Source organism: Hemicordylus capensis, chromosome 2, assembly GCF_027244095.1.
Source record: "Hemicordylus capensis ecotype Gifberg chromosome 2, rHemCap1.1.pri, whole genome shotgun sequence".
Lineage (NCBI taxonomy): Eukaryota > Metazoa > Chordata > Lepidosauria > Squamata > Cordylidae > Hemicordylus > Hemicordylus capensis.
Genome location: NC_069658.1, coordinates 76,659,464 through 76,682,085, shown reverse-complemented (window position 1 = coordinate 76,682,085; position 22,622 = coordinate 76,659,464). Strand labels below are relative to the sequence as shown.

At 44.4% G+C, this 22,622-nt stretch overlaps 1 protein-coding gene across 3 annotated transcripts in view; it reads left to right on the top strand.

The window, feature by feature from the left end:
• The window catches only part of PGGT1B (protein geranylgeranyltransferase type I subunit beta), a 57,749-nt gene that overhangs the window by 18,252 nt on the left and 16,875 nt on the right, over positions 1 to 22,622 (top strand). For 2 of the 3 annotated variants that reach the window (XM_053299808.1, XM_053299810.1), the window contains exons 3-5: positions 4,716 to 4,783; positions 15,432 to 15,583; positions 21,095 to 21,227. In XM_053299808.1, coding sequence (XP_053155783.1) covers positions 4,716 to 4,783; positions 15,432 to 15,583; positions 21,095 to 21,227 — 353 coding nt within the window. The remainder of the gene's footprint in view (positions 1 to 4,715; positions 4,784 to 15,431; positions 15,584 to 21,094; positions 21,228 to 22,622) is intronic. The other variant, XM_053299809.1, reaches the window with a different exon arrangement.

The following is a 22,622-nucleotide window of genomic DNA, read 5'->3' as shown; positions in this document are numbered from 1 at the left end:
CCACAGTTCCCTTTCCCACTGTTTTCAAGCAGGTGATGTTGGCAGAATGGCAGAATCCTGTGTCTAGCAGGACCATTGGTTCCCTCCCCAAAAAGCATTATACTATGTCTTCTGAAGTTTCAGCCTTGTTGGCCGCCCCTTGAGTGGACCCTCCTGTTGTCCAAATGGTCTCAGGGTTGCTGCTGAATATGGAGAGTCAGGAACAGCTGAAGTCCACTGAAGATAAGAAAGCAGATGCTTTGTTTAAAAAGGCACATGAGGCCTCAGCCACTGTCATCAAAGCAGCCACGGCCAATTCCATTTTTGCTAGGGCTTCTATTCTATGGGCTGAACAGTTGGCCACCCTGGTACCTCCTGACAACCCCAAATTGAGACAGGGCCTCACTAAGTTGGTTAAGGCGGCCGCCTTTATGGCAGACTCCAGTCTTGACTGCAGCGTTCAGCAGGCGTCTAGGGCTTTAGCCTCAGGTGTGGCCCTTTGCAGAGCTTTCTGGCTCAAAGGGTGGCAAGTTGACTCTAAGTCCAAAAGCGCCCTTCAGGCCTCTCCCTACACGGGTTCTAATCTCTTTGGTCCTGCATTAGAACCGATCCTGGTAGATACCAAGGCCAGAAAGAAGGTTATGCCCTCCACTAGAAGAGATTTCCGCAGTGGGTTTCGTGGGCAGAATACGCCTTTTCATAACCAAAGATCTGCACCCCAACCTTCCTTTCGCTATGGAGAGTATAGACAATCCTCCTTTAGAAGTGCCAATAGAGCTCAGTGGAGACCAAGGGGCAGGGGCGCCCTTCGACAGCAGGGCAGCAAATCCCTCAATCCCCCCACCCATTTCAGTAGACGACAATGACTGCGGGGCCATAGGGGGCAGACTACAACGGTTTGCCCTCACGTGGCTGTCCACCTCCTGGGATCAATGGGTGCTGGACACAGTCACCAGAGGCTACGCAATCGAGTTTTGCTCCACCCCTCGCGACTTCTTCTTTGTCACCCCCCAATCTCAGAGACTGGAGAAGCACCGTCAGATGGTAGAGGTGATTCAACACTTTCTACGCACCTAGGCAATCGAACCAGTGCCTTGCATCGAAACATGTTCAGGCGTTTACTCGCTACTCTTTCTTGTACCAAAGAAGGACGGTTCCTGGAGGGCGGTTCTGAACCTCCGGTGCCTCAACAAGCACGTCAGGAAGTGCAAATTTCAGATGGAATCTCTTCAGTCCATCAAACAAGCCATTCTTCAGGGCGACTTCCTGGCATCGGTGGACCTGTCTGAGGCCTACCTACATATTCCGATCCGCCAAGAACACAGGAGATTTCTTCAGTTCTTCTACAATGGACACCATTACCAATATCGAGCGCTGCCATTCAGCCTAGCGTCAGCTCCCCGGGTGTTTACCAAAGTGATGGCGGTTCTCACGGCTCACCTTCGTCTACAGGGGGGTCTGCATTCACCCTTATTTGGACAATCTTTTGATCAGGTCATCCTCGTTCGAGACAGCTGCCCTCCATGTCCAGACCACCCTGACATGTCTGAACATGGTTTCGTGGTGAACCAGGAAAAGAGTCATCTTCGTCCATCGCAGTCACTCCAACATTTGGGAGCAGGTTTTCACACAGTCCTGGCTTTAGTGATGCTTTCAGGGGACAGGAAGGTCAAGCTCACCTCCACCATTCTGCCCCTCCTTCATGCGGAATCAGCGGACGTGATGCTTCTGGCTCACATCTTGGGCATGATGACAGTAGCCATGGATTCAGTCCCTTGGGCCAGATGGCACTCCCAGCCACTGCAGTGGCTCCTGCTACCCTTTCAGGAAGACATCATGTCGGTCAATCACGTCCCTGTGACCCTCTCATCCAGGGTGAAAATGTCCTTCCACTGGTGGCAGGGTGGATTTGATTTAAATCAAACTGATTTAAATCACGATTTAAATCACTAGCAGGGTGGATAAAAATAAAAAAAATCTGATTTAAATTAAAAAAATCTGATTTTTTTTATTTTTATCCACCCTGCTAGTGATTTAAATCGTGATTTAAATCAGTTTGATTTAAATCAAATCCACCCTGACTGGTGGCTTTCCAGGGCTCTGTATCGTGGCCTACCATTCATAGTACAGGAGAGAATATTGGTTACCATGGACGCCAGCTGTGCGGACTGGGGAGCAATGTGCGAGGGCCAACCTGCCCAGGGCCTATGGCTGGAACCGGAAAAGAAGTGGAGCATCAACCGTCTGGAACTGCGAGCCGCCAGACTGGCCCTCCTGGCATTTCAGCAGCTGCTTCAAGGAAAGCATGTCCTCATCAGGACAGACAATACGACTACCAAGGCCCATATCAACCGTCAGGGAGGGACGCGATCCAAGGGCCTAATGTCAGAGACGGATCTCCTCTTCGACTGGGCCGAAAAGAACTTGCTCTCCATCACAGCCGAATATCTAAGTGGCGCGGACAACACTCAAGCGGACTGGCTGAGCCGCCAGTTCGTCGACCCATCAGAATGGAGACTACATCCACACATATTCCATCAGATCACATGCCACCTGGGGAGCCCTCGGGTGGACCTGTTCATGACTCCCAGCAATGCCCAGCTTCCGAGATTATTTTCAAGGTTCCTCTCCCCCCGAGCAGAAGGGATGGATGCCCTCATGGCGCCCTGGTCCTGGGGACTGCTCTACGCTTTCCCACCAATTTCGATTCTTCCTCAGGTCATCAGGAAACTCCACCTCAAGCGAGCAGATATCATAATCGTCGCTCCCCACTGGCCCTGGAGGGCCTGGTTCGCGGATCTGGTCAACCTTTCAATGACTCCTCCTTGGTGGTTTCCCTGTCGTCCGGATGTGCTGTCCCAGGGACCCATCCTTCATCCAGATCCAGGGTGGCTCCAGCTCTATGCGTGGAGGTTGAACACGGCAAACTGAATGCGGCTGGTTATTCCACTCGGGTCTCTTCCACCATTCTGGCGTTCCGCAGGCTGTCAACCCAACGCATATAGCAGGCATCATGGGCAGCGTTTGTGGGTTGGACCCATAACAAGTAGATCAACCCATTGGAAGTGGGAGTCCGGGAGGTTCTGGATTTCCTTCAGGCGGGCCTTGTCCTCAAGCTTAAACCAGCTACACTGCGCAGACAGGTATCGGCCCTGGCCTCTGTTCTCGACATTTTGGACCTAGGCACCCAGTCCTTGCACCCTCACATCTCTCGCTTCCTGAGAGGGGCAGCCAACATTGCACCGCCACCAGTTCCCCATTTTCCTTCATGGAACCTGAACAAAGTTCTGAACGCCCTGATGGCACCCCCATTTGAGCCCTTGCATTCTATTCCTCTCAGGTTGCTTTCCTACAAAACCCTGTTCCTCATTGCCATTACGTCCGCCCGGAGAATCTCAGAGTTGGAAGCCCTCTCCTCCCTCAAAGAACTGCATTTTTCATCCAGACGAAGTCAAGTTGGGCCTTGACCCCACGTTCTTACCTAAGGTCAATTCAGTTTTTCATCAGGCACAGGAGGTCATCCTTCCTTCGTTCTGCCCGAATCCCCCTCATCCGGTGGAGGAACGCTGGCATAAATTGGATGTGCGTCGTGCCCTCCGATTCTATGTGATACGCACTAAGGAACTGTGGAAAACAGACTCCCTCTTCGTGTCCTTTTCCCCGCACAACCTTGGACAGTGTCCTTCTAAATCCTCCTTGGCCACCTGGATCCATGCTTGCATCAGATTGGCGTATGAAGCGTTGGGCCTGGTTCCTCCCACAGGCATCACAGCCCACTCTACTCGCAGTGCCGCGGTTTCAGCGGCTTTCTCTTCTTAAGTGCCATTAGTAGATATTTGCAGAGCGGCTACTTGGAGCTACACGATGCCGTTCATTTGCCATTATAAGATTCTCTCCTTTCTAGAGTCTCAGGCGGCGTTCAGCCATAGGATCTTGCAACAGGTGGTCTGAACATCCTTCCCTCCTGTCTCAAGGAGTTGCCCCTTCGGGGGGGTCTTTTCTGCTTGGGCATGTCCCATCATGATGAACTTCAGACAGGGGGAAAAGGAACATTGGGTCTTACCTTGTGAAGGGTCCTTTTCCCCTCATCTGGAGTTCATCAGGCCCGCCCGGATGTTGTTAGTTTGCTTATTGTCTGTTTGTTAATATGGTTGGGCCGTTTTGGGGTGGAGGCATGTTCCCGGGTTACAGTTTCTATTTCTGGATCCTGGTCCATTTGGGCTTGCATTTTGTTCCCACCTTTCCATTCTTTCCTGTTCCTCTGGTTTGTATCCTACGAGTTGTCATCTTCTTTTTCACGTACCCAGTTTTCTCCAGCAGAGCACAATTAGTCCTTGCCACCTTCGCATCAATCCCGGAACTGGGGAAGGCACCCTGCGGTGGGAGGAGCTATTCTAATTGAACTTCCGGCCTTGTCTGAGCATGCTCAGTACTCGATCCCATCATGATGAACTCCAGATCAGGGAAAAAGGACCCTTCACAAGGTAAGACCCAATGTTCCTTTCCCACGGTGACACATACTTGATTAGCTGAAATGAACAATCTGCATTTGCCTTGGTTTTCTCCTCTCTCTTATAGAAATAGGTAACACATTGAGATAGTGAACGTGATCTGGAATTAAGTTCAGTAAGGCTTTAAATTTCAATTTGATTGTTTAATACTAAGTGCTAATTTAAATGCTTATCTTGATGTACTCCAATAAATTCACAAAGTAAACTAGTTCTTTTCCTCCCCAGGATCAAACTTGCATCGTTGTGGATTCCGTGGTTCTTCATATCTTGGGATGCCATTCAATCCATCCAAGGTTAGTTAGTGGAATATGAAGGAAAAAGTCTGTTTCTCATATGATCTTTTCAAAAATACTTACATTATCATAAGCTAAGTATCTGAGGTGAGCATAGGTCTAAGAGACATCTAAGAAAATAAAAATAGTGCTTTTATATTTCATAACTTCTCTATGTATGTAAACTAAAAAAAACAACCCTGCAATTTTTGTGAGGAGGTGGGGAACTCTCTCTCTCTGTGTGTGTGTGTGTGTGTGTGTGTGTGTGTGTGTGTGTGTAAGTAATATTTTTGAAGGCTAGACATGAAAATATTTTGATGTGCTTAAACTTTATCAGAATGAAAACTGGAATGGTAATAGCAGCTTCTGTTACCACTCTGCTGATCAATATCTTGAAGTGAGGAGTTCTTTTCTTTGACATTCAGCACAGAGAATAATAGAATCATTGAATTATAGAAGCTGCCTTGGAGGTCTTCTAGTTCAACTGCTAAAGCATCCCTGACAGATGGCCATCCAAGTTCTTTTTGAAAACCTCTAGAGAAGAAGAACCCACCACTTCACAAGGCAGACTGTTCCACTGTCAAACAGCTCTTATAGAGAATGTGCAACTTCCATTCAGTGCATCATCTGTGTATTCTTCATTTCGGTGAATTCATGCAAGAGTCCTTCTCATGGTGCAGCATCCAGACCAGGACTTGCACAAGTGAAACATTTTCCATTCACGCGTGACAGGGAGGACCAACTTTCACAGATCTTCCTCCCTTTACCTATGTAGCCCCTCATGCCTGCCAAAATTAAATCCCCGAGGGTCCCCCAACCCTAGTACTATTTTCAACATTCACATGGGTGCAGAGAAAAGGGGGAGTCATGAAAATCTCCCCCCCACCCCGCAAGTGGAAATTATGTGCTTGAACAGGTTTTAGTCTGGCTGTTGCCCAAGGTACTGGTGCAATGAATGGCAGTTGTTGGACAACAGTACTTGTTAGGGTTGTGTTTTCATTTTGATTCTTTATTTTGGAGTCATAGGGTTGCCAAGATGAGCCTGCAGAACAAATAAAATGATTCAGAATATCAATTGATTTGATTCAGGTTCTTTTCTTAATTGCACATTGGAACCAAGGTGTTATAGGCTAATCCTGCTTGTTTGCTTTCTCCGTTGAAGCAAGTGGACCCATATGTACAATAATATTAATTAACAGAAACCTGGTGGAATGGTGAGAACCAGTGGGACACGATTATTCCTGGATATAAACTGTATAGAAGGGACAGGGAGGGGAGGATTGGGGGAAGAGTTGCACTTTATATCAAAGAAAGGATAGATTCCAATAAGCTAGAAAACCTAGGTGGTCCAGAGTTCTCCACAGAATCATTATGGGTAACATTATGAGGACTGAAAGGAAATGTGTTACTAGGGACGTGCTATCACCCTCTGGATCAAAGTGCTGAGAGTGACCTAGAGTTGGAGAAACAAATAAGAGAGGCGTCAAAGAGAGGGCAGTAATAATGGGTGACTTCAACTGCCCACACATAGACTGGGTAAATTCACATTCAGGTAATGACAGGCCAAATTTCTAGATGTGCTAAATGACTGTTCCTCAGAACAGTTAGTTGCTTAACCAACCAGAGAGATGGAAACTTTGGATTTAATTCTGAATGGCGCCCAGGACCCGGTGCGTAATGTCAGAGTTGCAGAACCATTGGGTAGCAGTGACCATAGTGTGATCCAATTCAGCATTTGTGCAAGTGGAGAATTGTCAAGGAAGTCCAACACAGATGCGTTGGACTTTAGAAGGGGAAACTTCTCAAAAATGAAGGGACTTGTAAGAAGGAAATTGAAAGAGAAAGTCAGGAGGGTCAAATCACTCCAGAAAGCATGGAACTTATTTAAATCCACAGTACTATAAGCACAGTTGGAATGTATACTAAGAAGGAGGAAAGGTACCACAAAGTTCAGGAGGATGCCTGTGTGGCTAACAACTAGAGTCACGGAAGCTATAAAAGGGGAAAAGACTTCCTTCAGAAAATGGAAGTCCTGCCCAAAGAGAACAGGAAGGAACATGAACTCTGGCAAAAGAAATGTAAGGAGACAATAAGGGATGCAAAGAGAGAGTTTGAGGAGCATATAACTAGAAGTGACAAGGGGAATAACAAAAACTTCTTTAAAGATATCAGAAGTAGAAAACATGCCAGGGAGCCAGTTGGCACATTAGATGATGAGGGTGTGAAAGGGATTATTATGGAGGAAATGGAGATTGCAGAGAAGCTGAGTGAGTTCTTTGCATCTGTCTTCATGACTGAGAATACTGACCATATACACTCTCCAGAATTGAGATTTTCAGGTTTAGTGGCTGAAGAACTGTGCGAATTTGAGGTGACAAGGGAAGATGTTCTAAACTGTCTTGAAAAACTAAACATTAACAAATTGCCAGGGCCAGATGGCATCCATCCAAGAGTTCTGAAGGAACTCAAATGTGAAATTGCCGATTTCCTAGCAAAAACATATCACTTGTCCCTACAACCAGGCTCTATATCAGAGGACTGGAAAGTAGCCAATGTGACTCCAATTTTCAAAAAGGAATCTGGGGGGATCCAGGAAATTACAAGGCCAGTCAGCTTAACTTCGGTGCCGGATAAATTGATGGAGAGCATACTTAAGGTCAAAATTGTTAAGCATAAAGAAGAACAGGTCTTGCTGAAGGAGAACCAGCATGGCTTCTGCAAGGGAAAGTCTTGCCTCACTAACCTTCTGGAGTTGTTTGAGAGTGTTGGCATTTGAATAAAGGTTATACAGTTGATCTGGATTGTGATCCATTGCATTCATAATGAATGGGTTCTGCGCCTGAGCAGGGACTTCGCGGATAGACTAGCTAGCTCCTTGAGATGCCTGCTCTGCCTCGCATGTGCTCCGTGCTTTTGTTGTAAACGGCAGTTGGGGGTGCCATTTCCTCAGTTTCTGTTTGACCACCAACGCATCAATACTTCGGTACTGGCTCCTCAGATTGACTGATATTAGAGAGAAAGATGGACTTACTTTAACGGATATTGACCTTGGAACTTCTAAGACCATTCTCTGTCTTTTTGGATTTCCAACAAAAAGCAAAAAACCCAAACCAAAAAATGGACATTACAAAAAAGGGAGAAGATTAATGGACATAGCGAGCTGTTTTCTCCGCCCGTTCCCAAACACCATAGAGTCAGAGATAACATTTAAGCAACGTGTGGAATGTCGTGCGAAGTTGCCTTCAACTGACCATCATGAGTCCTGCTTGATATGCCTTGGAGAGCAACATACTGCTTCGTAAGATCTGTTGCTTGTTCTCCAAACAGATTATGAAAAACAGGGCTCTCTGCCTTCGGGCAGTGTTGTATGATGAAGCTTTGTGGACACCGAGACCAGACTACCCTTCGACATCGGGACCACGCTTGAGCTCAGCTCCCAGCTCGACTTCAACTTTGCATGGACCTGCTTTCCCGCAGTCTAAAACCGTGTTGGAACAGGCAGAACTTGTTTTCAAGAGACCAAAGGAGGTCTCAAAATCCACCCACACACACAAAGAGAAAAAGCAGAGATCTATTTCAGAGAACGACACTGCAGCTCCACCTTCGAAGAAACACTGTAGCAAATCAGGGAATGGTACTCCACCCCTACAGCAACATAAATCAAAGAGCTGGCAGGACAGTTGGAAGGGGAAACAGCTATTAAATTTCTATGTTCCCTTCCCTTGTAATGGCCCGCTGTCCTGCCAACGTTACATCTTCTGTTCCCCACCACCACCGGAATTGCTGCCCCAAAGTCAGTGGACAGCCTTCCCCCCATCTCCCCATTATAAAAGATCCTCACCCAGGACAAATTAAAACAGAAGCCCCATTATTAAATGCCCACCACATACAAATAACTGGGCCAAGAGACCTGGCCCTTGCTGTCCCCCAAAGTGGCTCCCCCAAAGGGGCGACCCCCTTTGGTGGCGACCCTGCCGGTGGTAGGCCCGCCGCCACAGGCAGCATTCCTTATAGGGCTAGAGATGATCTCCTTGGTCAGGTGGAAAGCAGGGACTGCTGAGTCACTCCTGCAATCCTGCAAAGCAGTCACTGCCAGAGGCCACAATCCCACAGGTCAGGCAGGGGACTGGCAGATGGTCTCTCCCTCTCCTGAAGGCAGGCACTCAACAGCAGTAGACAGCCAACACCAGTCTCTCACCCTGGGGGCTGTCTGGGAAGCAGGTGGTCTCTCCCTCTGCTGCAGGGCTTCCTGCAGTTGTTCCTGCAATGTTGCAGTTTTTGCAGGATCCTAGGGATCAATGTCAACTGGAAAAAGTCGAGACTAGAGCCACAGAGGTGTCTTAAGTTTCATTGAGACAATTCTAGGTATGGAGACAAAGAAAGCATGCTTACCTGTTTAGTGGTATCAGCAGGTCAAAAACCATGTCCAGCAGTTCACAAACAGTCCGTTGCAACCTGGGGGAAACATACAGCGTTTAATGGACCTAATGGTGTCTTGCAACGCCATTGTTCAATACACATGACTGCGTATGAGACTTACAGAGATGGTAACTGAGGAATTTTCACCCCAGTGTGGACAGCCAGAAGATGCAACTGACGATTCCACATAGTCTGAACTCCCTGCATTGGTGGACATTAGAGGAGAATATCTTGGGGGGTGGGGTGTTCCCTTTGAACCAGTCACACCAACTCAGTGGGTGACATCAGATGCCTCCCTGACAGGTTGGGGGGCACATTGTGGAGAACATCAGATCCAGGGAAGATGGTCCAAACCTCAAGCCCAGTAACCTATAAAATACTTGGAGTTGCTAGCGGCATTTCTGGCCGTAAAGGCATTCGAACCAATCTTCAGAAACACAGTAACGCAAGTGCAGATGGACAATATGACAGCAATTGCATATCTCAACAAACAGGGAGGTACAGTGTCCAGCTCACTGTGTACCCTGAGCAATCAAATATGGGAGTGGTACATTGCCCGCACGATATATCCAGTACCTATACACATAAGAGGTGTGGACAACGTATTAGCCATCAACCTCAGTCGAACATATCATCACGACCAATGCCATGAGTAGGAAATCAAGGACACTTCAGAAAATCTTCAGCTTGTGGGGACATCCAACAATGGACTTGTTTGCGACTGCTGCCAACAAAAAGTGTTGGAAATACTGCTCACGTGCAGGGATAGGCGACAAACACTGGGCAATGCGTTCCAATACAGGTGGATCACAGGTCTCCTGTATCTCTTCCCACCACAACCGATTATCAAGCAAGTTCTAACACAAATTCTAAGAGACAACACAACTTATATACTGGCCACCATGGTGGCCCGTGGTTTGCACCACTGCTCAGTCTTTCAAAAGGGACTGACCACAGATTTCCACTTTACTCGAACCTTCTGGTACAAGAGAAGGGTAGGGTGCAGCAACCGTATGTGAAGACTCTATGGATGACTGCGTGGAGAATCAGATTTTGAAAAGGATATTACTAAATAATAGGCAGCTGTCTACGAGACTCAACTGTAGCAGCAAGTGGAAAAGGTTCGCAGCACATGCTCGGAAGCATGCTTACCGCCCAAAATGTGCCACTCTGAAACAGGTGCTCCTTTATATGACCACTTTGGAAATGAGTGGATTGGCGAATGTATCTATAAAGGTCCATTTAGCTGCCATTTCATCTATTCTCAAAGGGTGGGATGGCACAATTGTGTTCTCTCATCCAGAGAATAAGAGATTTTTGAAGGGACTCAACAATCTGTATCCATTTGTAAAGAAACCTATAGAGCAGTGGAGTTTATCGTTAGTCTTCTCATCATTGACAGAAGCCCCCTTTGAACCAATGTAGACTGCGAGTCTGAGGTTGGTCACACTCAAAGCAGCATTCCTAATTTCAGTCACCACGGCAAAGCATATGAGTGAGCTGACAGCTTTGAGGATGGACAGACCAGACACTCAGTTCTACCCTCATAAGGTGGTCATGCCTCTGGACCTGGCCTTCCACCCTAAAGTTGTGCCGGAATTCCTTCTAAATCAGGAAATTATCCTACCAATTTTCTTCCAAAACCCAGAAACAGCATTAGAAAAGGCTCTGCATTCTCTGGATGTCCGTCTGCCGAGCTCTCCTATATTATTTAGAGAACAAGAGCAGTGAGGAAGATAAAAAGGCTGTTTGTGGCATACAAGGGAAAAAACAAAGGTCAACCTATATTGAGGCAAAGATTAGCTCATTGGTTAGTTGAAATGATTGTGCACGTTTACAAACAGCAGGGGATAAATCCCCCACGTACAATAAGATTACATTCAACTAGGGCATATGCTGTTTCAGCAACTGATATCTGTGCAGCAGCAACATGGTCCTCACAACAACCATCTACTACTACAATATTTATATACCACTCATCGCCCAAAGTTCTCAAAGCGGTTTACATAGAAAAATAAATAATACATATAGAAGATGGTCCCCTGTCCCCAAAGGGCTCACAAGCTAAAAAGAAACATAAGGCACATACCAGCAACAGCCACTAGAGGGATGCTTTGCTGGGGGTTGGATATGGCCAGTTGCTTTCCCCCTGCTAAATATAAGAAATATAAGAGAATCACCACTTTGAAAGATGCCTCTTTGCTTAGTTAGCAGGGGTGCTAACTATAAAGCATTATGTCATTTACCTGCGAATGGCAAAGCAGGCAGGGTTAGGGAGAAGCATGTTAAAGAGGGTGTTGCCGTAAGCTTTGGTCTACTGTGCCCACCACCATATATAAAGCTGGCTAATCACCCATTCATTATGAATCCAATGGATCATAATCTAGATAAACAGGTTGCTCACCTGTAACTCTTGATCTGGTAGTGATCCGTTTTATTCATAAAACCCTCCCAGACCTTCCCTGCAACTTTTTTTTTAAAAGACATTTACCAGTAACAAGACAGATGGTTGGGAACAGGCGATCTGCAAGAAACTGAGGAAATGGCGCTCCCAACTACTTTTTACAGCAAAAGCACGGAGTACGTGCAAGGCAGAGTAGGTGTCTCAAGGAGATAGCTATTCTACCTGCAAGGTCCCTGCGCAGAACCCATTCATTATGAATACAACGGATCACTACCAGATCAAGAGTTATAGGTGAGCAACTGGTTTATATACTATACTTGGACTTCCAAAAAGCTTTTGATAAAGTTCCCCACCAAAGGCTCTTGAGTAAACTTAGCAGTCATGGAATAAGGAGACAGGTTCATGTCTGGATCGGTAACTAATTGAAAGACAGGAAACAGAGAGTAAGAATAAATGGACAGTTTTCACAATGGAGGTAGGTAGGAAGTTAGGTTCCCCAGGGATTGATACTGGGACCAGTGCTCTTTAAATTGTTCATAAACGATCTAGAAGTTGGGGTGACCAGCGAAGTGGCCAAATTTCCAGATGACTCTAAACTATTTTGGGTAGTGAAATCCACAACAGATTGTGAGGAGCTCCCAAAAGATCTCTCCAAACTGGGGGAGTGGGTGACAAAGTGGCAAATGCGGTTCAGTGTAAGCAAGTGTAAAGTGATGCACATTGGGGCAAAAAACACCAACTTCACATATACGCTACGCTGATGGGATCTGAGCTGTTGGTGACTGACCAGGAGAGAGATCTTGGGGTCGTGGTGGACAGCTCATTGAAAGTGTGCACTCAGTGCGCAGCAGCTGTGAAAAGGGCTAACTCTATGCAAGGAGTCATTCGGAAGGGGATTGAAAATAAAAATGCTAATATTATAATGCCCTTATACAGATCTATGGTGCGGCCACATCTTGAGTACTGCGTACAGCTTTGGTCACCGTATCTTAAGAAGAATATTGTAGAACTGGAAAAGGTGTAGAAGAGGGTAACCAAAAAGATCAGGGGCCTGGAGCACCTTCCTTATTAGGCTATGCTACAGCATCTGGGGCTCTTTACCATGGAAAAGAGGCAACTAAGGGGAGACATGATCGAGGTGTATAAAATTATGCATGGAGTGGAAAGGGTGGACAGAGAGATACAAAGAGAAGGAGATTTTTCTCCTTCTCTCACAGCACTAGAACCAGGGGTCACCCCATGAAATTGAAGGTCGGGAAATTTAGACAGACAAGAGGAACTTGAGTACTGCGTACAGCTGCGTACATCTTGAGTACTGCGTACAGCTTTGGTTACCGTATCTTAAGAAGAATATTGTAGAACTGGAAAAGGTGTAGAAGAGGGCAACCATGATGATCAGGGGCTGGAGCACCTTCCTTATGAGGCTATGCTACAGCATCTGGGACTCTTTACCATGGAAAAGAGGCGACTAAGGGGAGACATGATCGAGGTGTATAAAATTATGCATGGAGTGGAAAGGGTGGACAGAGAGAAGATTTTTCTCCTTCTCTCACAACACTAGAACCAGGGGTCACCCCATGAAACTGCCCCATGAAACTTTAGACAGACAAGAGGAACTACTTTTTCACACTGCACACAGATTTAATCTATGGGATTCTTTGCCATGGGATGTGGTGATGGCCACCAGCTTGGATGGCTTTAAAATGGGCTTAGATAGATTCATGGTGGACATGTTTATCAATGGCTATTAGTCTGGTGGCTGTGGGCCATCTCCAGCCTCAGAGGCATGATGCCTCTCAATACCAGTTGCAGGGGAGCAACAGCAGGAGAGAGGGCATACACATACCTCTTGCCTGTGGGCTCCCCTGATGCATCTAATGGGCCACTGTGTGAAACAGGATGCTGATGGGCTTTGTGCCTGATCCAGCAAGGCTGTTCTTATGTTCATTATTACGCAGAATAATGTAGAGCTGTCTGAAACTTATTTTAATGTGATGCACTAAATTAGGCTATGCCTCACTGGGAAACCCTCTCCCATATCTGTTCACTTTAGTGAAGTCAGCTATGCAGTTGTCCTGTTGAAGTCCAATAAAAGGCATTGATATTTAAAAGTGCAGTATCAGCATTTTTGTTAGATTACAGCTGAGTTTTTTAGCTTACTGTTGCCATTAAATTGGCACAGACATCAGTGGGATTCCTCAGTTTATGAATACAATGTTACCTGGGGACTAGTTCCTGTTTGGGATGAGAATTAAGCAATGTTTAGAAGCCCATTCCAGATTCTGTTTCCATCCAGATAGGTGGTCAGGAGATTTGAGATCCTAGTATTGAGCAAAGGGAACAGGTTGCATAAGTTTTAGCAGGATCAGGACCAAGATAGAGTAGTAAAATCCAAGTTCTATAATTTTCCTCCATTAACTAGTTCTAGGCAGGCAGTCAACAGGTGGAAGCACCAGTGTTGGGAACAGAAGTAAAAAGCAGATTGGAACTGAGACTACTGTGGAATTGAAAGTAGGCTAGAAGTAAGGCAGAAAGCAGATATTCCATGTGCAAGGTTGGAGGAGCCTGCTGGAATATTTTAGGTAAATCAAAAACATTCTTTAAAAATGCTTGGGATGGTGGGGGAGGGGGCAGAACCTCAAAACTTGTTTTTGTCAAAGTCTTGTTTTTCAGCTTAAATATTGCATGGATATTTGTAAAAGGAAGGCCAGTACAGAGGCAGCTGATGTTTCATTCTTCATCAATAGACAAGCCATTGACTAATTTTTTCTCTTGTACCTAGTTTGCAAAAGGTACTGCTCAAATTACTCTCTAGGTATAAAGGGTTATTTATAGTGGATTGAAGTCTGTCTTGTGTGGCTAAATTGAGCTTGGAATGCACTCCCTGCTGAAGGCGAGCTTATCTCTGGTGGCTTTTAGGAGGACCTTAAGGGAACACCTGTTTAACCAGGCTTTTGGCTGATATTTTAACAGTTTTAATTGCTTTATCTGGTGTTGTTGGTTTTCGTTTTCTGTAAGCTGCCATGATATTTTATAATTTGGCAGTATAAAAATGCAATAAATAAAATTGACATATTGCAAACAGTTATCAGTTTGTAGAAAATCTGTGCAAAATTCTTTTTGTGTCAGAAACTTACCATTGTTTTAAAATAATCATCATGCTTCCTGCTGTTGATTTGTGCAGCTGCTGATTAGGGATGTGCATGAACCTGTTCGGTGTTCTATTCTTAGAACGCTAAACAGGTTCTAAACCCCCACGTTCGAACCGGTTTGAACACGGGGGCAGGGGTGGCTTTAAGGACAAGGGAGGGTGCACTTTCCCCCCTCCGCACTTTCTCCCCTCCGCACTTTCCCCTCTGGTGCTCTGCATATAAATAGTCCGGTGGGGCGGCAACATACCTCCTTGCTACCCCGTTGCTTCACTGACCGGAAGTGCCATGCATGCCCACCCACGACGTGCGCATGGCACTTCCGGTCAGTGAAACAATGGGGCAGCAAGGAGGTACACTGCCACCCCGCCAGACTATTTATATGCAGAGCGCCAGAGAGGGGAGCATGGGGGGTGAGTGCCCTCTCTCCCATCCTTAAAGCCACCTCCGCTCCACTGTCAGCTCGAAGGGAGCCGGTTCCGTGTGCATCCCTACTGCTGATATGTATATGGGTCATGCAGAGGTGGGCAATTATTTATAGTCTTTCAGACAAGGCTCTTTAGATGTCTTCCTCCTGACTAAAAGAGAGTTCAGAAAGATGCTCTTAGTTTATCTCTGAAATAAATGCTTAGGTTTTTATGAGCTTGAAATTATGTTCTGTTTAGTAAACTAAAATTTGCTTTCTTTTATGTTGTAGGGTCCTGGTATTTCTCATCCCTATGACAGTGGGCACATAGCAATGACTTATACTGGCCTTTCCTGCTTAGTTATTCTCGGCGATGACTTGAGCAGAGTAAATAAAGAAGCCTGCTTGGCAGGACTAAGAGCTCTCCAGCTGGAAGATGGGAGGTACAGTGAATTCCTTGTTGCAGGGCATTAGGTATTTTTAGAAAGGAAAAACTGAATGGAAATACCTGATCCACAGTACTGTAAAGTAAGAATTGGCCAGGCTTGGAGGAAGAGAGAGGGATTTGAACATATGGGAGAGAGGAGAGATTTTCCTCTTGTTCACATGCTTTGTTCTCTCTTCCATCCAGGAAAGGCAAGCCTAGATTAGGGCATAGCGGTGGTCTTCCTCTTTTTGGCCCCTTCCCCTTTTTAAAGTAGTGCAAAGGGGAGGGAAAGGTTTGTGGGGAGAGAGGACTGTGTGTATTTTCAGTCTGTTGGAGTTCCTGCTTGATTCTGACTGCTTCAGTGCCCAACTCTTCATATGTACCAGGAGCTGGACTTCCTAGAGTCATTAAAGCAAAAACAATTTTGCTTAATCTGCTGTGCTGGTGAATATAACCTGATTTTGCAACCCCAACTTTGGAAGCTTCTGGGACACTGTCGCAGCAACCTGCACTTATAGAATCGCAGAGCTGGAGGAGGCCATATAGGCCATCTCGACCTTCATCCCTGCCTTTAATTGCATTGCTCACTATTGGTTTCAAAGCCCATTTACTGAGAGCCAGACATTGGCTTCCTGCTTTCTGTGTCATCAGGACAGCTGGTCAAAGGAGGGAACCGGGAGGGTTCTAGACCGCTAAAAGCTACATTTGGGAAAGTAGGAGAGAAAACTGTTGAGTGTGGGCAGATTGCACATTTGAGTTGGGGAGTCATCTTCGGTAACTTGCTCAATATCCTTGACTCTTCAGTCACAGCAACTTGTTAAATATTTGACTTAGGGGTGCACTGCTGAGTTTCAGAGCTTCTCACTGTACCCTTCTTAATTCCCAAATAACTAACCTGCTTTTCCAGTCTGCTCCAGAAGCTCACTAATGGCACAGTGGGGAAGCAACCTGCCTAGAGAGCAGGAGGCTGTTGGTTCGAATCCCCGCTGGTGTGTTTCCCAGAATATGGGAAACTCCTATATCGGGCAACAGCAATATAGGAAGGTGCTGAAAGGCATCATCTCACACTGCGCAGGAGATGGCAGTGGTAAAGTCCTCCTGTATTCTACCAAGAAAACCACAGGGCTCTGTGGTCACCAGGAGTCAACACTTCACTCGATGGCAAAACCTTTCCTTTCCTTTTCCAGAAGCCCTTAACCTTATTCCCTATATACTGCCAGAGCTGACTCTTACTTTCATCGCTTGCCTCTCATACTGACCATGCCTTGCTCTATTGCCCATATTAACTGCCATTATTCATCTCTCTCTGGTTTGATCTCCATGCACAAATGGGTTTCTTGCCCAGCTGAAGACATTTGGATGAGAAAATGAATCCTTTGTATCTTGGGATAAGACTGCAGATAGAAAACAAAAACCAGGCTATTACTTGAATGTACCTCCTCCTACGACGACGACGACTACTACTACAATACTTATATACCGCTTGTCAACCAAAGTTCTCAATGCGGTTTACATAGAAAAATAATACATCAAGAAGATGGTCCCCTGTCTCCAAAAGGCTCACTGTTTAGAAAGAAACATAAGGCAGATACCAGCAACAGCCACTGGAGGGATGCTGTGCTGGGGTTGGATAGGGCCAGTTGCTCTCCTCCTTCAAAATATAAGAGAATCACCACTTGAAAGATGCCTCTTTGCCTTAGGTAGGAGGGGTTAATACCTGCCTTTATTTCTCCATATTCAGTACCTCGGCAGTATGCCTGTTCCCATGCTCTCCACAAAATGGATACTTTGCAAACTAATATGGTGCGGGGTGGAGAGAGCTATGATGTGCAGCAAACGTCAGCTGACTTGAACAGAAAAGGACAGAGTTATGAATGTGGGATTTGTATCTGCTTCTCTCTCTCTCAGATTTGAATCTAGAGAGAGTTAATTTTCAAAAGTGGTCTTTCATTTGAGATAAAGTACTATATTATGGGGAAAGGAGGGAGGGAAGAAAGAATGGAGTTAATCAAAACTCCATCTCTGGATACAGTTTTTCAGATTTTGTTGATGACTGGAAAAAGCAATTGAAGAAGAAAAATCACACACATTGTACTTCAAACCTTAAAGATTGTTGTATTAGCTTTCATTGTGCCGTAGTCATAAATTGGTGTATTGGATAAATTTGAAGCTGTCTGTAAATGATGCAAATTGACCCACTGTAGATCTTAAAGTAGTCTTCTAGTATGTGGGCCTTAAATAGAACTGTTGTTACTCTTTTGTGACTATGATACTTGCAAATGAGGTTTTGGCCAAATTTCTTTGGAGGGGGAAGAAGGGTTAGGCATAGTTCCCCCTGCTAACTTGGTTCCCCCTGCATAGTTTGCCCTGCTTACTTGGCAAAGAGGCACCTTTTAATGTGGTGATTCTCTTTATTTAGCAGGGGGAGAGTAACTGGCCCTATCCACCCCCAGCACAGTACCTCCAGTGACTGTTGCTGGTGTCTATCTTATGTTTCTTTTTAGACTGTGAGCCCTTTGGGGACAGCCCTTATTTGGGGACAGCCCTTATTTGTTTGCTATATCTCTGTGTAAACCGCCCTGAGCCATTTTTGGAAGAGCAGTATAGAAATCGAATTAATAATAATAATAATTATTATTTTATTTTATTTTCATGTTAACTGGTAATTTATCTGCACAGGAACATAATTTGACAAGTAACCTTTGTTAAAAAAAAAAAATAGAACTGTAGACCAGTTTATAGAAACCATAATTTCTAAAATGCTATCAGAATTTTGTTTACTGTCCCATCTCTCATTAGGCTGATTTCAAATTATTTCAGATTTCTTCCAATGTGGTTCCAGTTGTGTTAACCCATGCTAATGCATGTATCCTGAAGCAGTTTCTCTCTTCTCCACTATTTGTTAGGCTTAAGAACAATGTCTTATTGATGGGAGTGGAATTCCATTCTGTGCCCTCTCCTGATTGCTATTTGAGGGTGAATGCAGATGGTGGGGTTAATGACTTCATATTGTGTTAATACTATAACTTGCAAGAGCTCCTATGGATAGCGCATAGTTTGATGGAATAAAAAGCACTAGCAAAATCTGCTGGTCTGTCAGTAATTGCACAAAATGTGTTGAAATCTAAAGTAGTTTAATCTTTCATGGAAGGAAAGGTAAGCTATCAAGTTTATTTTCTAGAAAAATCAACACCTTTGGGTGGGCTTGATTAAAATGTTCAGATTGTAAAGGCTGTGTCCTGGTGTAATGTTCATCTCTGTGGTGTTGTCATAACAAAAGTGAACATTTAATTGTTTAATATGCTTGTGGTGATGGAGCCTTGCCACAAATGGCAAGTGAATCAGCCTGAGAGAAGCAGAAATCTAGGGATGGCTGGGGTGGTGGAGAAGAGAGCAGTGGCATGAAGGAGTGTGTGGCGAGAGTGATGGACAGTGCACTTGAGAGGCAACTGGTGCTTGAAAGTGATGGAGAGAGATGAGGCAGAAGAAGGGAGAAAAATATAGCACCATGAGCATGCATAAGGCACAGAGGGATCTGGAGGGAGATGGGAGATTCTCCTGCAATCATCTGAGAAAGTCTGGGTGGTGAAATTTACCATTCAAAATACTGGTTGCAGGCCTCTGGTTGTATTTTTTTTTTTTTTAAGCCTCTCTCAAGAGACATATTGGCTTTATTAAAATTGTAAAGTAAGACACTAAAAAGCTTATTAGTGACCTTGGAAACTATAAAAAGCAAGATAAGTATTGGACAAGTATGGATTTTGGTTGTTTCCATATTGCCTGATGTGTGAATAGAAGCATCAGAAATCATTGAAGCTTGGTTTCTCTCTATACCAGTCGATGTATTGTGAGCCATCTTGGACATTGTGCTTTAAAGTGGAAAGACAGGAATATATATAATGTTATTTTTATATATATTGAAAATATATCAAACATATTTGATCAAAATTATAATATCTTCCTCTTAAAATATAAATTTGCAGCTTGCATTCCATTGAGGCTAACGATTATTGCTGGAGAGCAATTGCCAGTTGAGGGAGTCTAATGTGAATGTGTACAGCAGTTTATCAGTGTGCAATATGATACAGCAGCAAGTGGAAGTATACATGCAATAACATCTTTTATCAAATATTAATGCAAGTAGTCAGATATCTACCTAGTTAAGTTGTATGAGCTTCTGTTTCATTTTCTTCATGTAATATGTAGAATATGAAAAGGATATGCACTCAGTGTGTTATAATGAATATTGTCATAGTCTCTTGACAGCTGTCTGACAGCATTGGGACAAATTGTTTTACCTAGATGGAGATGTAAGCTTAAGAAACAGAGGTGCAGCTGGTTTCCCCCAGGGCCTTTAGGCACACATCTTTTGGGTGCTCAGTTTCCTTAAAATGTGGCCAAGGTGACATGGATATACTGTATTTTTGCACCAAGAACCCACGTGTTGTACAGTTTTTTACAAAAAGTAAAGGAGGTGCGGGAACTTGAAAGGGTGTGGGCTGTCGAGCCACACTCAGCTGTCATTCCTTGCTCCCACCCACCCACCCCGCTTGGTATCTGCACTCTGGGTGCAGGGCTGGGAGCAAGCGGGACTCCCTGTCAGTCAAACTCCATCACCACTCCCCCCTCCCCGCCACCCGCTTAGTCTCTAACACTTAGAGGTGACTGAACTTCATAGCGCCTAGCTGGATACTAAATGAGAGGTTAGGGTGCAGGTGCACCTCTCATTTAGTATCAGCTAGGTGCTAGGAAGTTTGGTTTGGCACATCCTACCCCCTCACTTGCTCCAAGGATGCAGGGCATTTCCTCCAGTGTCCTTACAGCGTGAGCATGTAAAAGGTACAGAAACATTGTTAAGAGGAGGTGGCACGAGTACACAGTTTTAAATTTATTTTTAACAAGTGCTACTCAAAACTGCAGGCTCTAATCAGGTGTGGGCACTTACAGTGGGCAGGTTCTTGGTGTGAAAATACAGTATATTCCTCCCTCTAGAATAGGGTAAAGGGGGGGTCAAATTTACTGCCCTCGTTATATTGATAGTTCTTTTGAGGATTCAGGGATGAGGTTCAGCTGTACTTGCTTTCTGTCTTTGGAATGTTTGGTATCTGTTCTTCTTAACTCATGGAGATGCAGAACCTTCAGCTTTCCTCCATTCCATCTTCACTCGGGGAGGGTAGAAGGCATGGCCAATTGGAATAGACTTGACATTCTGTATAGACCCTGCCGCTCAGCTGAGCAGTAAACATCCTGACAGGAGATCTGTCTCTGTAGTCAGGATGGTATGTGTGCTAGCTTTATAGTAGGTAGAGCAGATGGAGCTCCTGTAATCACCAGATGGAGTTCTGCCCTTCAGCAGCAATTTGATAATTCTCTTTAAAAATAGCAATCTGAAATAAACTATTTTAAAGACAAAAAAGTATACAAAAAAAGGACAGAATTCAGTTTTATTCAAGTTGCAATAATAGTTGTATTCATATATATAATATACTGTGTAAATATTCAATATAATATCAATATTTTGTTTCAGTTTTTGTGCAGTCCTTGAAGGAAGTGAAAATGACCTGAGATTTGTGTACTGTGCTTCTTGTATATGCTACATGCTCAACAACTGGTCAGGGATGGATACAAAGAAAGCCATAGACTATATAAGACGAAGTATGGTGAGTTTTGCCAAGAGTCATTTAATCAGAATTTTCCTATTTACAGTACTGCATGTAGGCATTGCATTCAAACACTGCAATACTTAACACAAAATGAAATTGTGTCCATTTATAGCTTCAGTTAAGCAGGATGAGAAAGGGGTCTGCAGCATTAGGGTGTGCTCAATGAATTGAGACACTGGGATTTTTTTAAAAATGTGAACTGATTATGGTGATACTTGATGCAGAAGATATGTAATATACACTTATGCATTTCTTATATGAACCTTTCAGTAATAATGTTTGCACACTTTAAGGAAAATGTATTGTATAATATTGTTTTGCTTTCTTCCTTATACCATAAATAATAATATAGACTTTCATAACTAATGTTTGACAAAATGGTCTCTACTTTGATCTAAACCATTGCCTTTTTTGTATATGTTCACGGGATGCAAAGTACACTATGCAAAGTACATTAGTTATTTTACCATTTTTTGGCTATTTTGGCTCTGACAGCCCAATGCTATGTCTGTTTCCTCATAAATAAGGTTGCATAGGATTGTAGCCTAAGAAGCTTTTGAGTTACTGCAACTTATGGAGTTATTAACCAATACTGTATCTTCCCATAGTTCTTTCAAAACCCAAAAGCTTACTAGTTCATGTATATGCTAACTTCCACCATATTGATATGACAGCAATCGTATCCCTTAACTTGATGGAAATATGACTTCACTGTGTAGTTGGAAAGTCTTTATGTGCAAAATGTATTTGTTTAAACTATTTGGGAACCATGAACAGTTATAATTATGGCTTTGTCTTTCCTAAGCATTGAACCCAGAACTATGTTATGAATGAAATGTATGGTTGCCTCTTAAAATTTCATCTCTCAATATGAATAGGATACAACACACAGTATATATACAAATTAATAAGCTACATCTGAATTTCCTATTATCTTTTGGGCGATACCTGATACTATAACTATAGAGAGCCAGCGTGGTGTAGTGGTTAGAGTGCTGGACTAGGACCATGGAGACCCGAGTTCAAATCCCCATTCAGCCCTGATACTTGCTGGGTGACTCTGGGCCAGTCACTTCTCTCTCAGCCTAACCTACTTTACACAGGGTTGTTGTGAGGAGAAACTTAAGTATGTAGTACATTGCTCTGGGCTCCTTGGAGGAAGAGCGGGATATAACATGTAAAATATAATAACATAACATAGCATAGCATAACTTTGCACTAGAGGTTTGAAACCTGCAGGATCAGATAATGCGCCATTCCTCACACGTCAGAATGCCACTTCCTGGACACTTTTTCTGAGCTTCTCTTAGAGAAATGCGCTAATAGTAAGCTGTAGCTTTGCAGCAAATTCCTTCATGAAAAGGGATCCCCATACAGCATCATCTGTCCTTG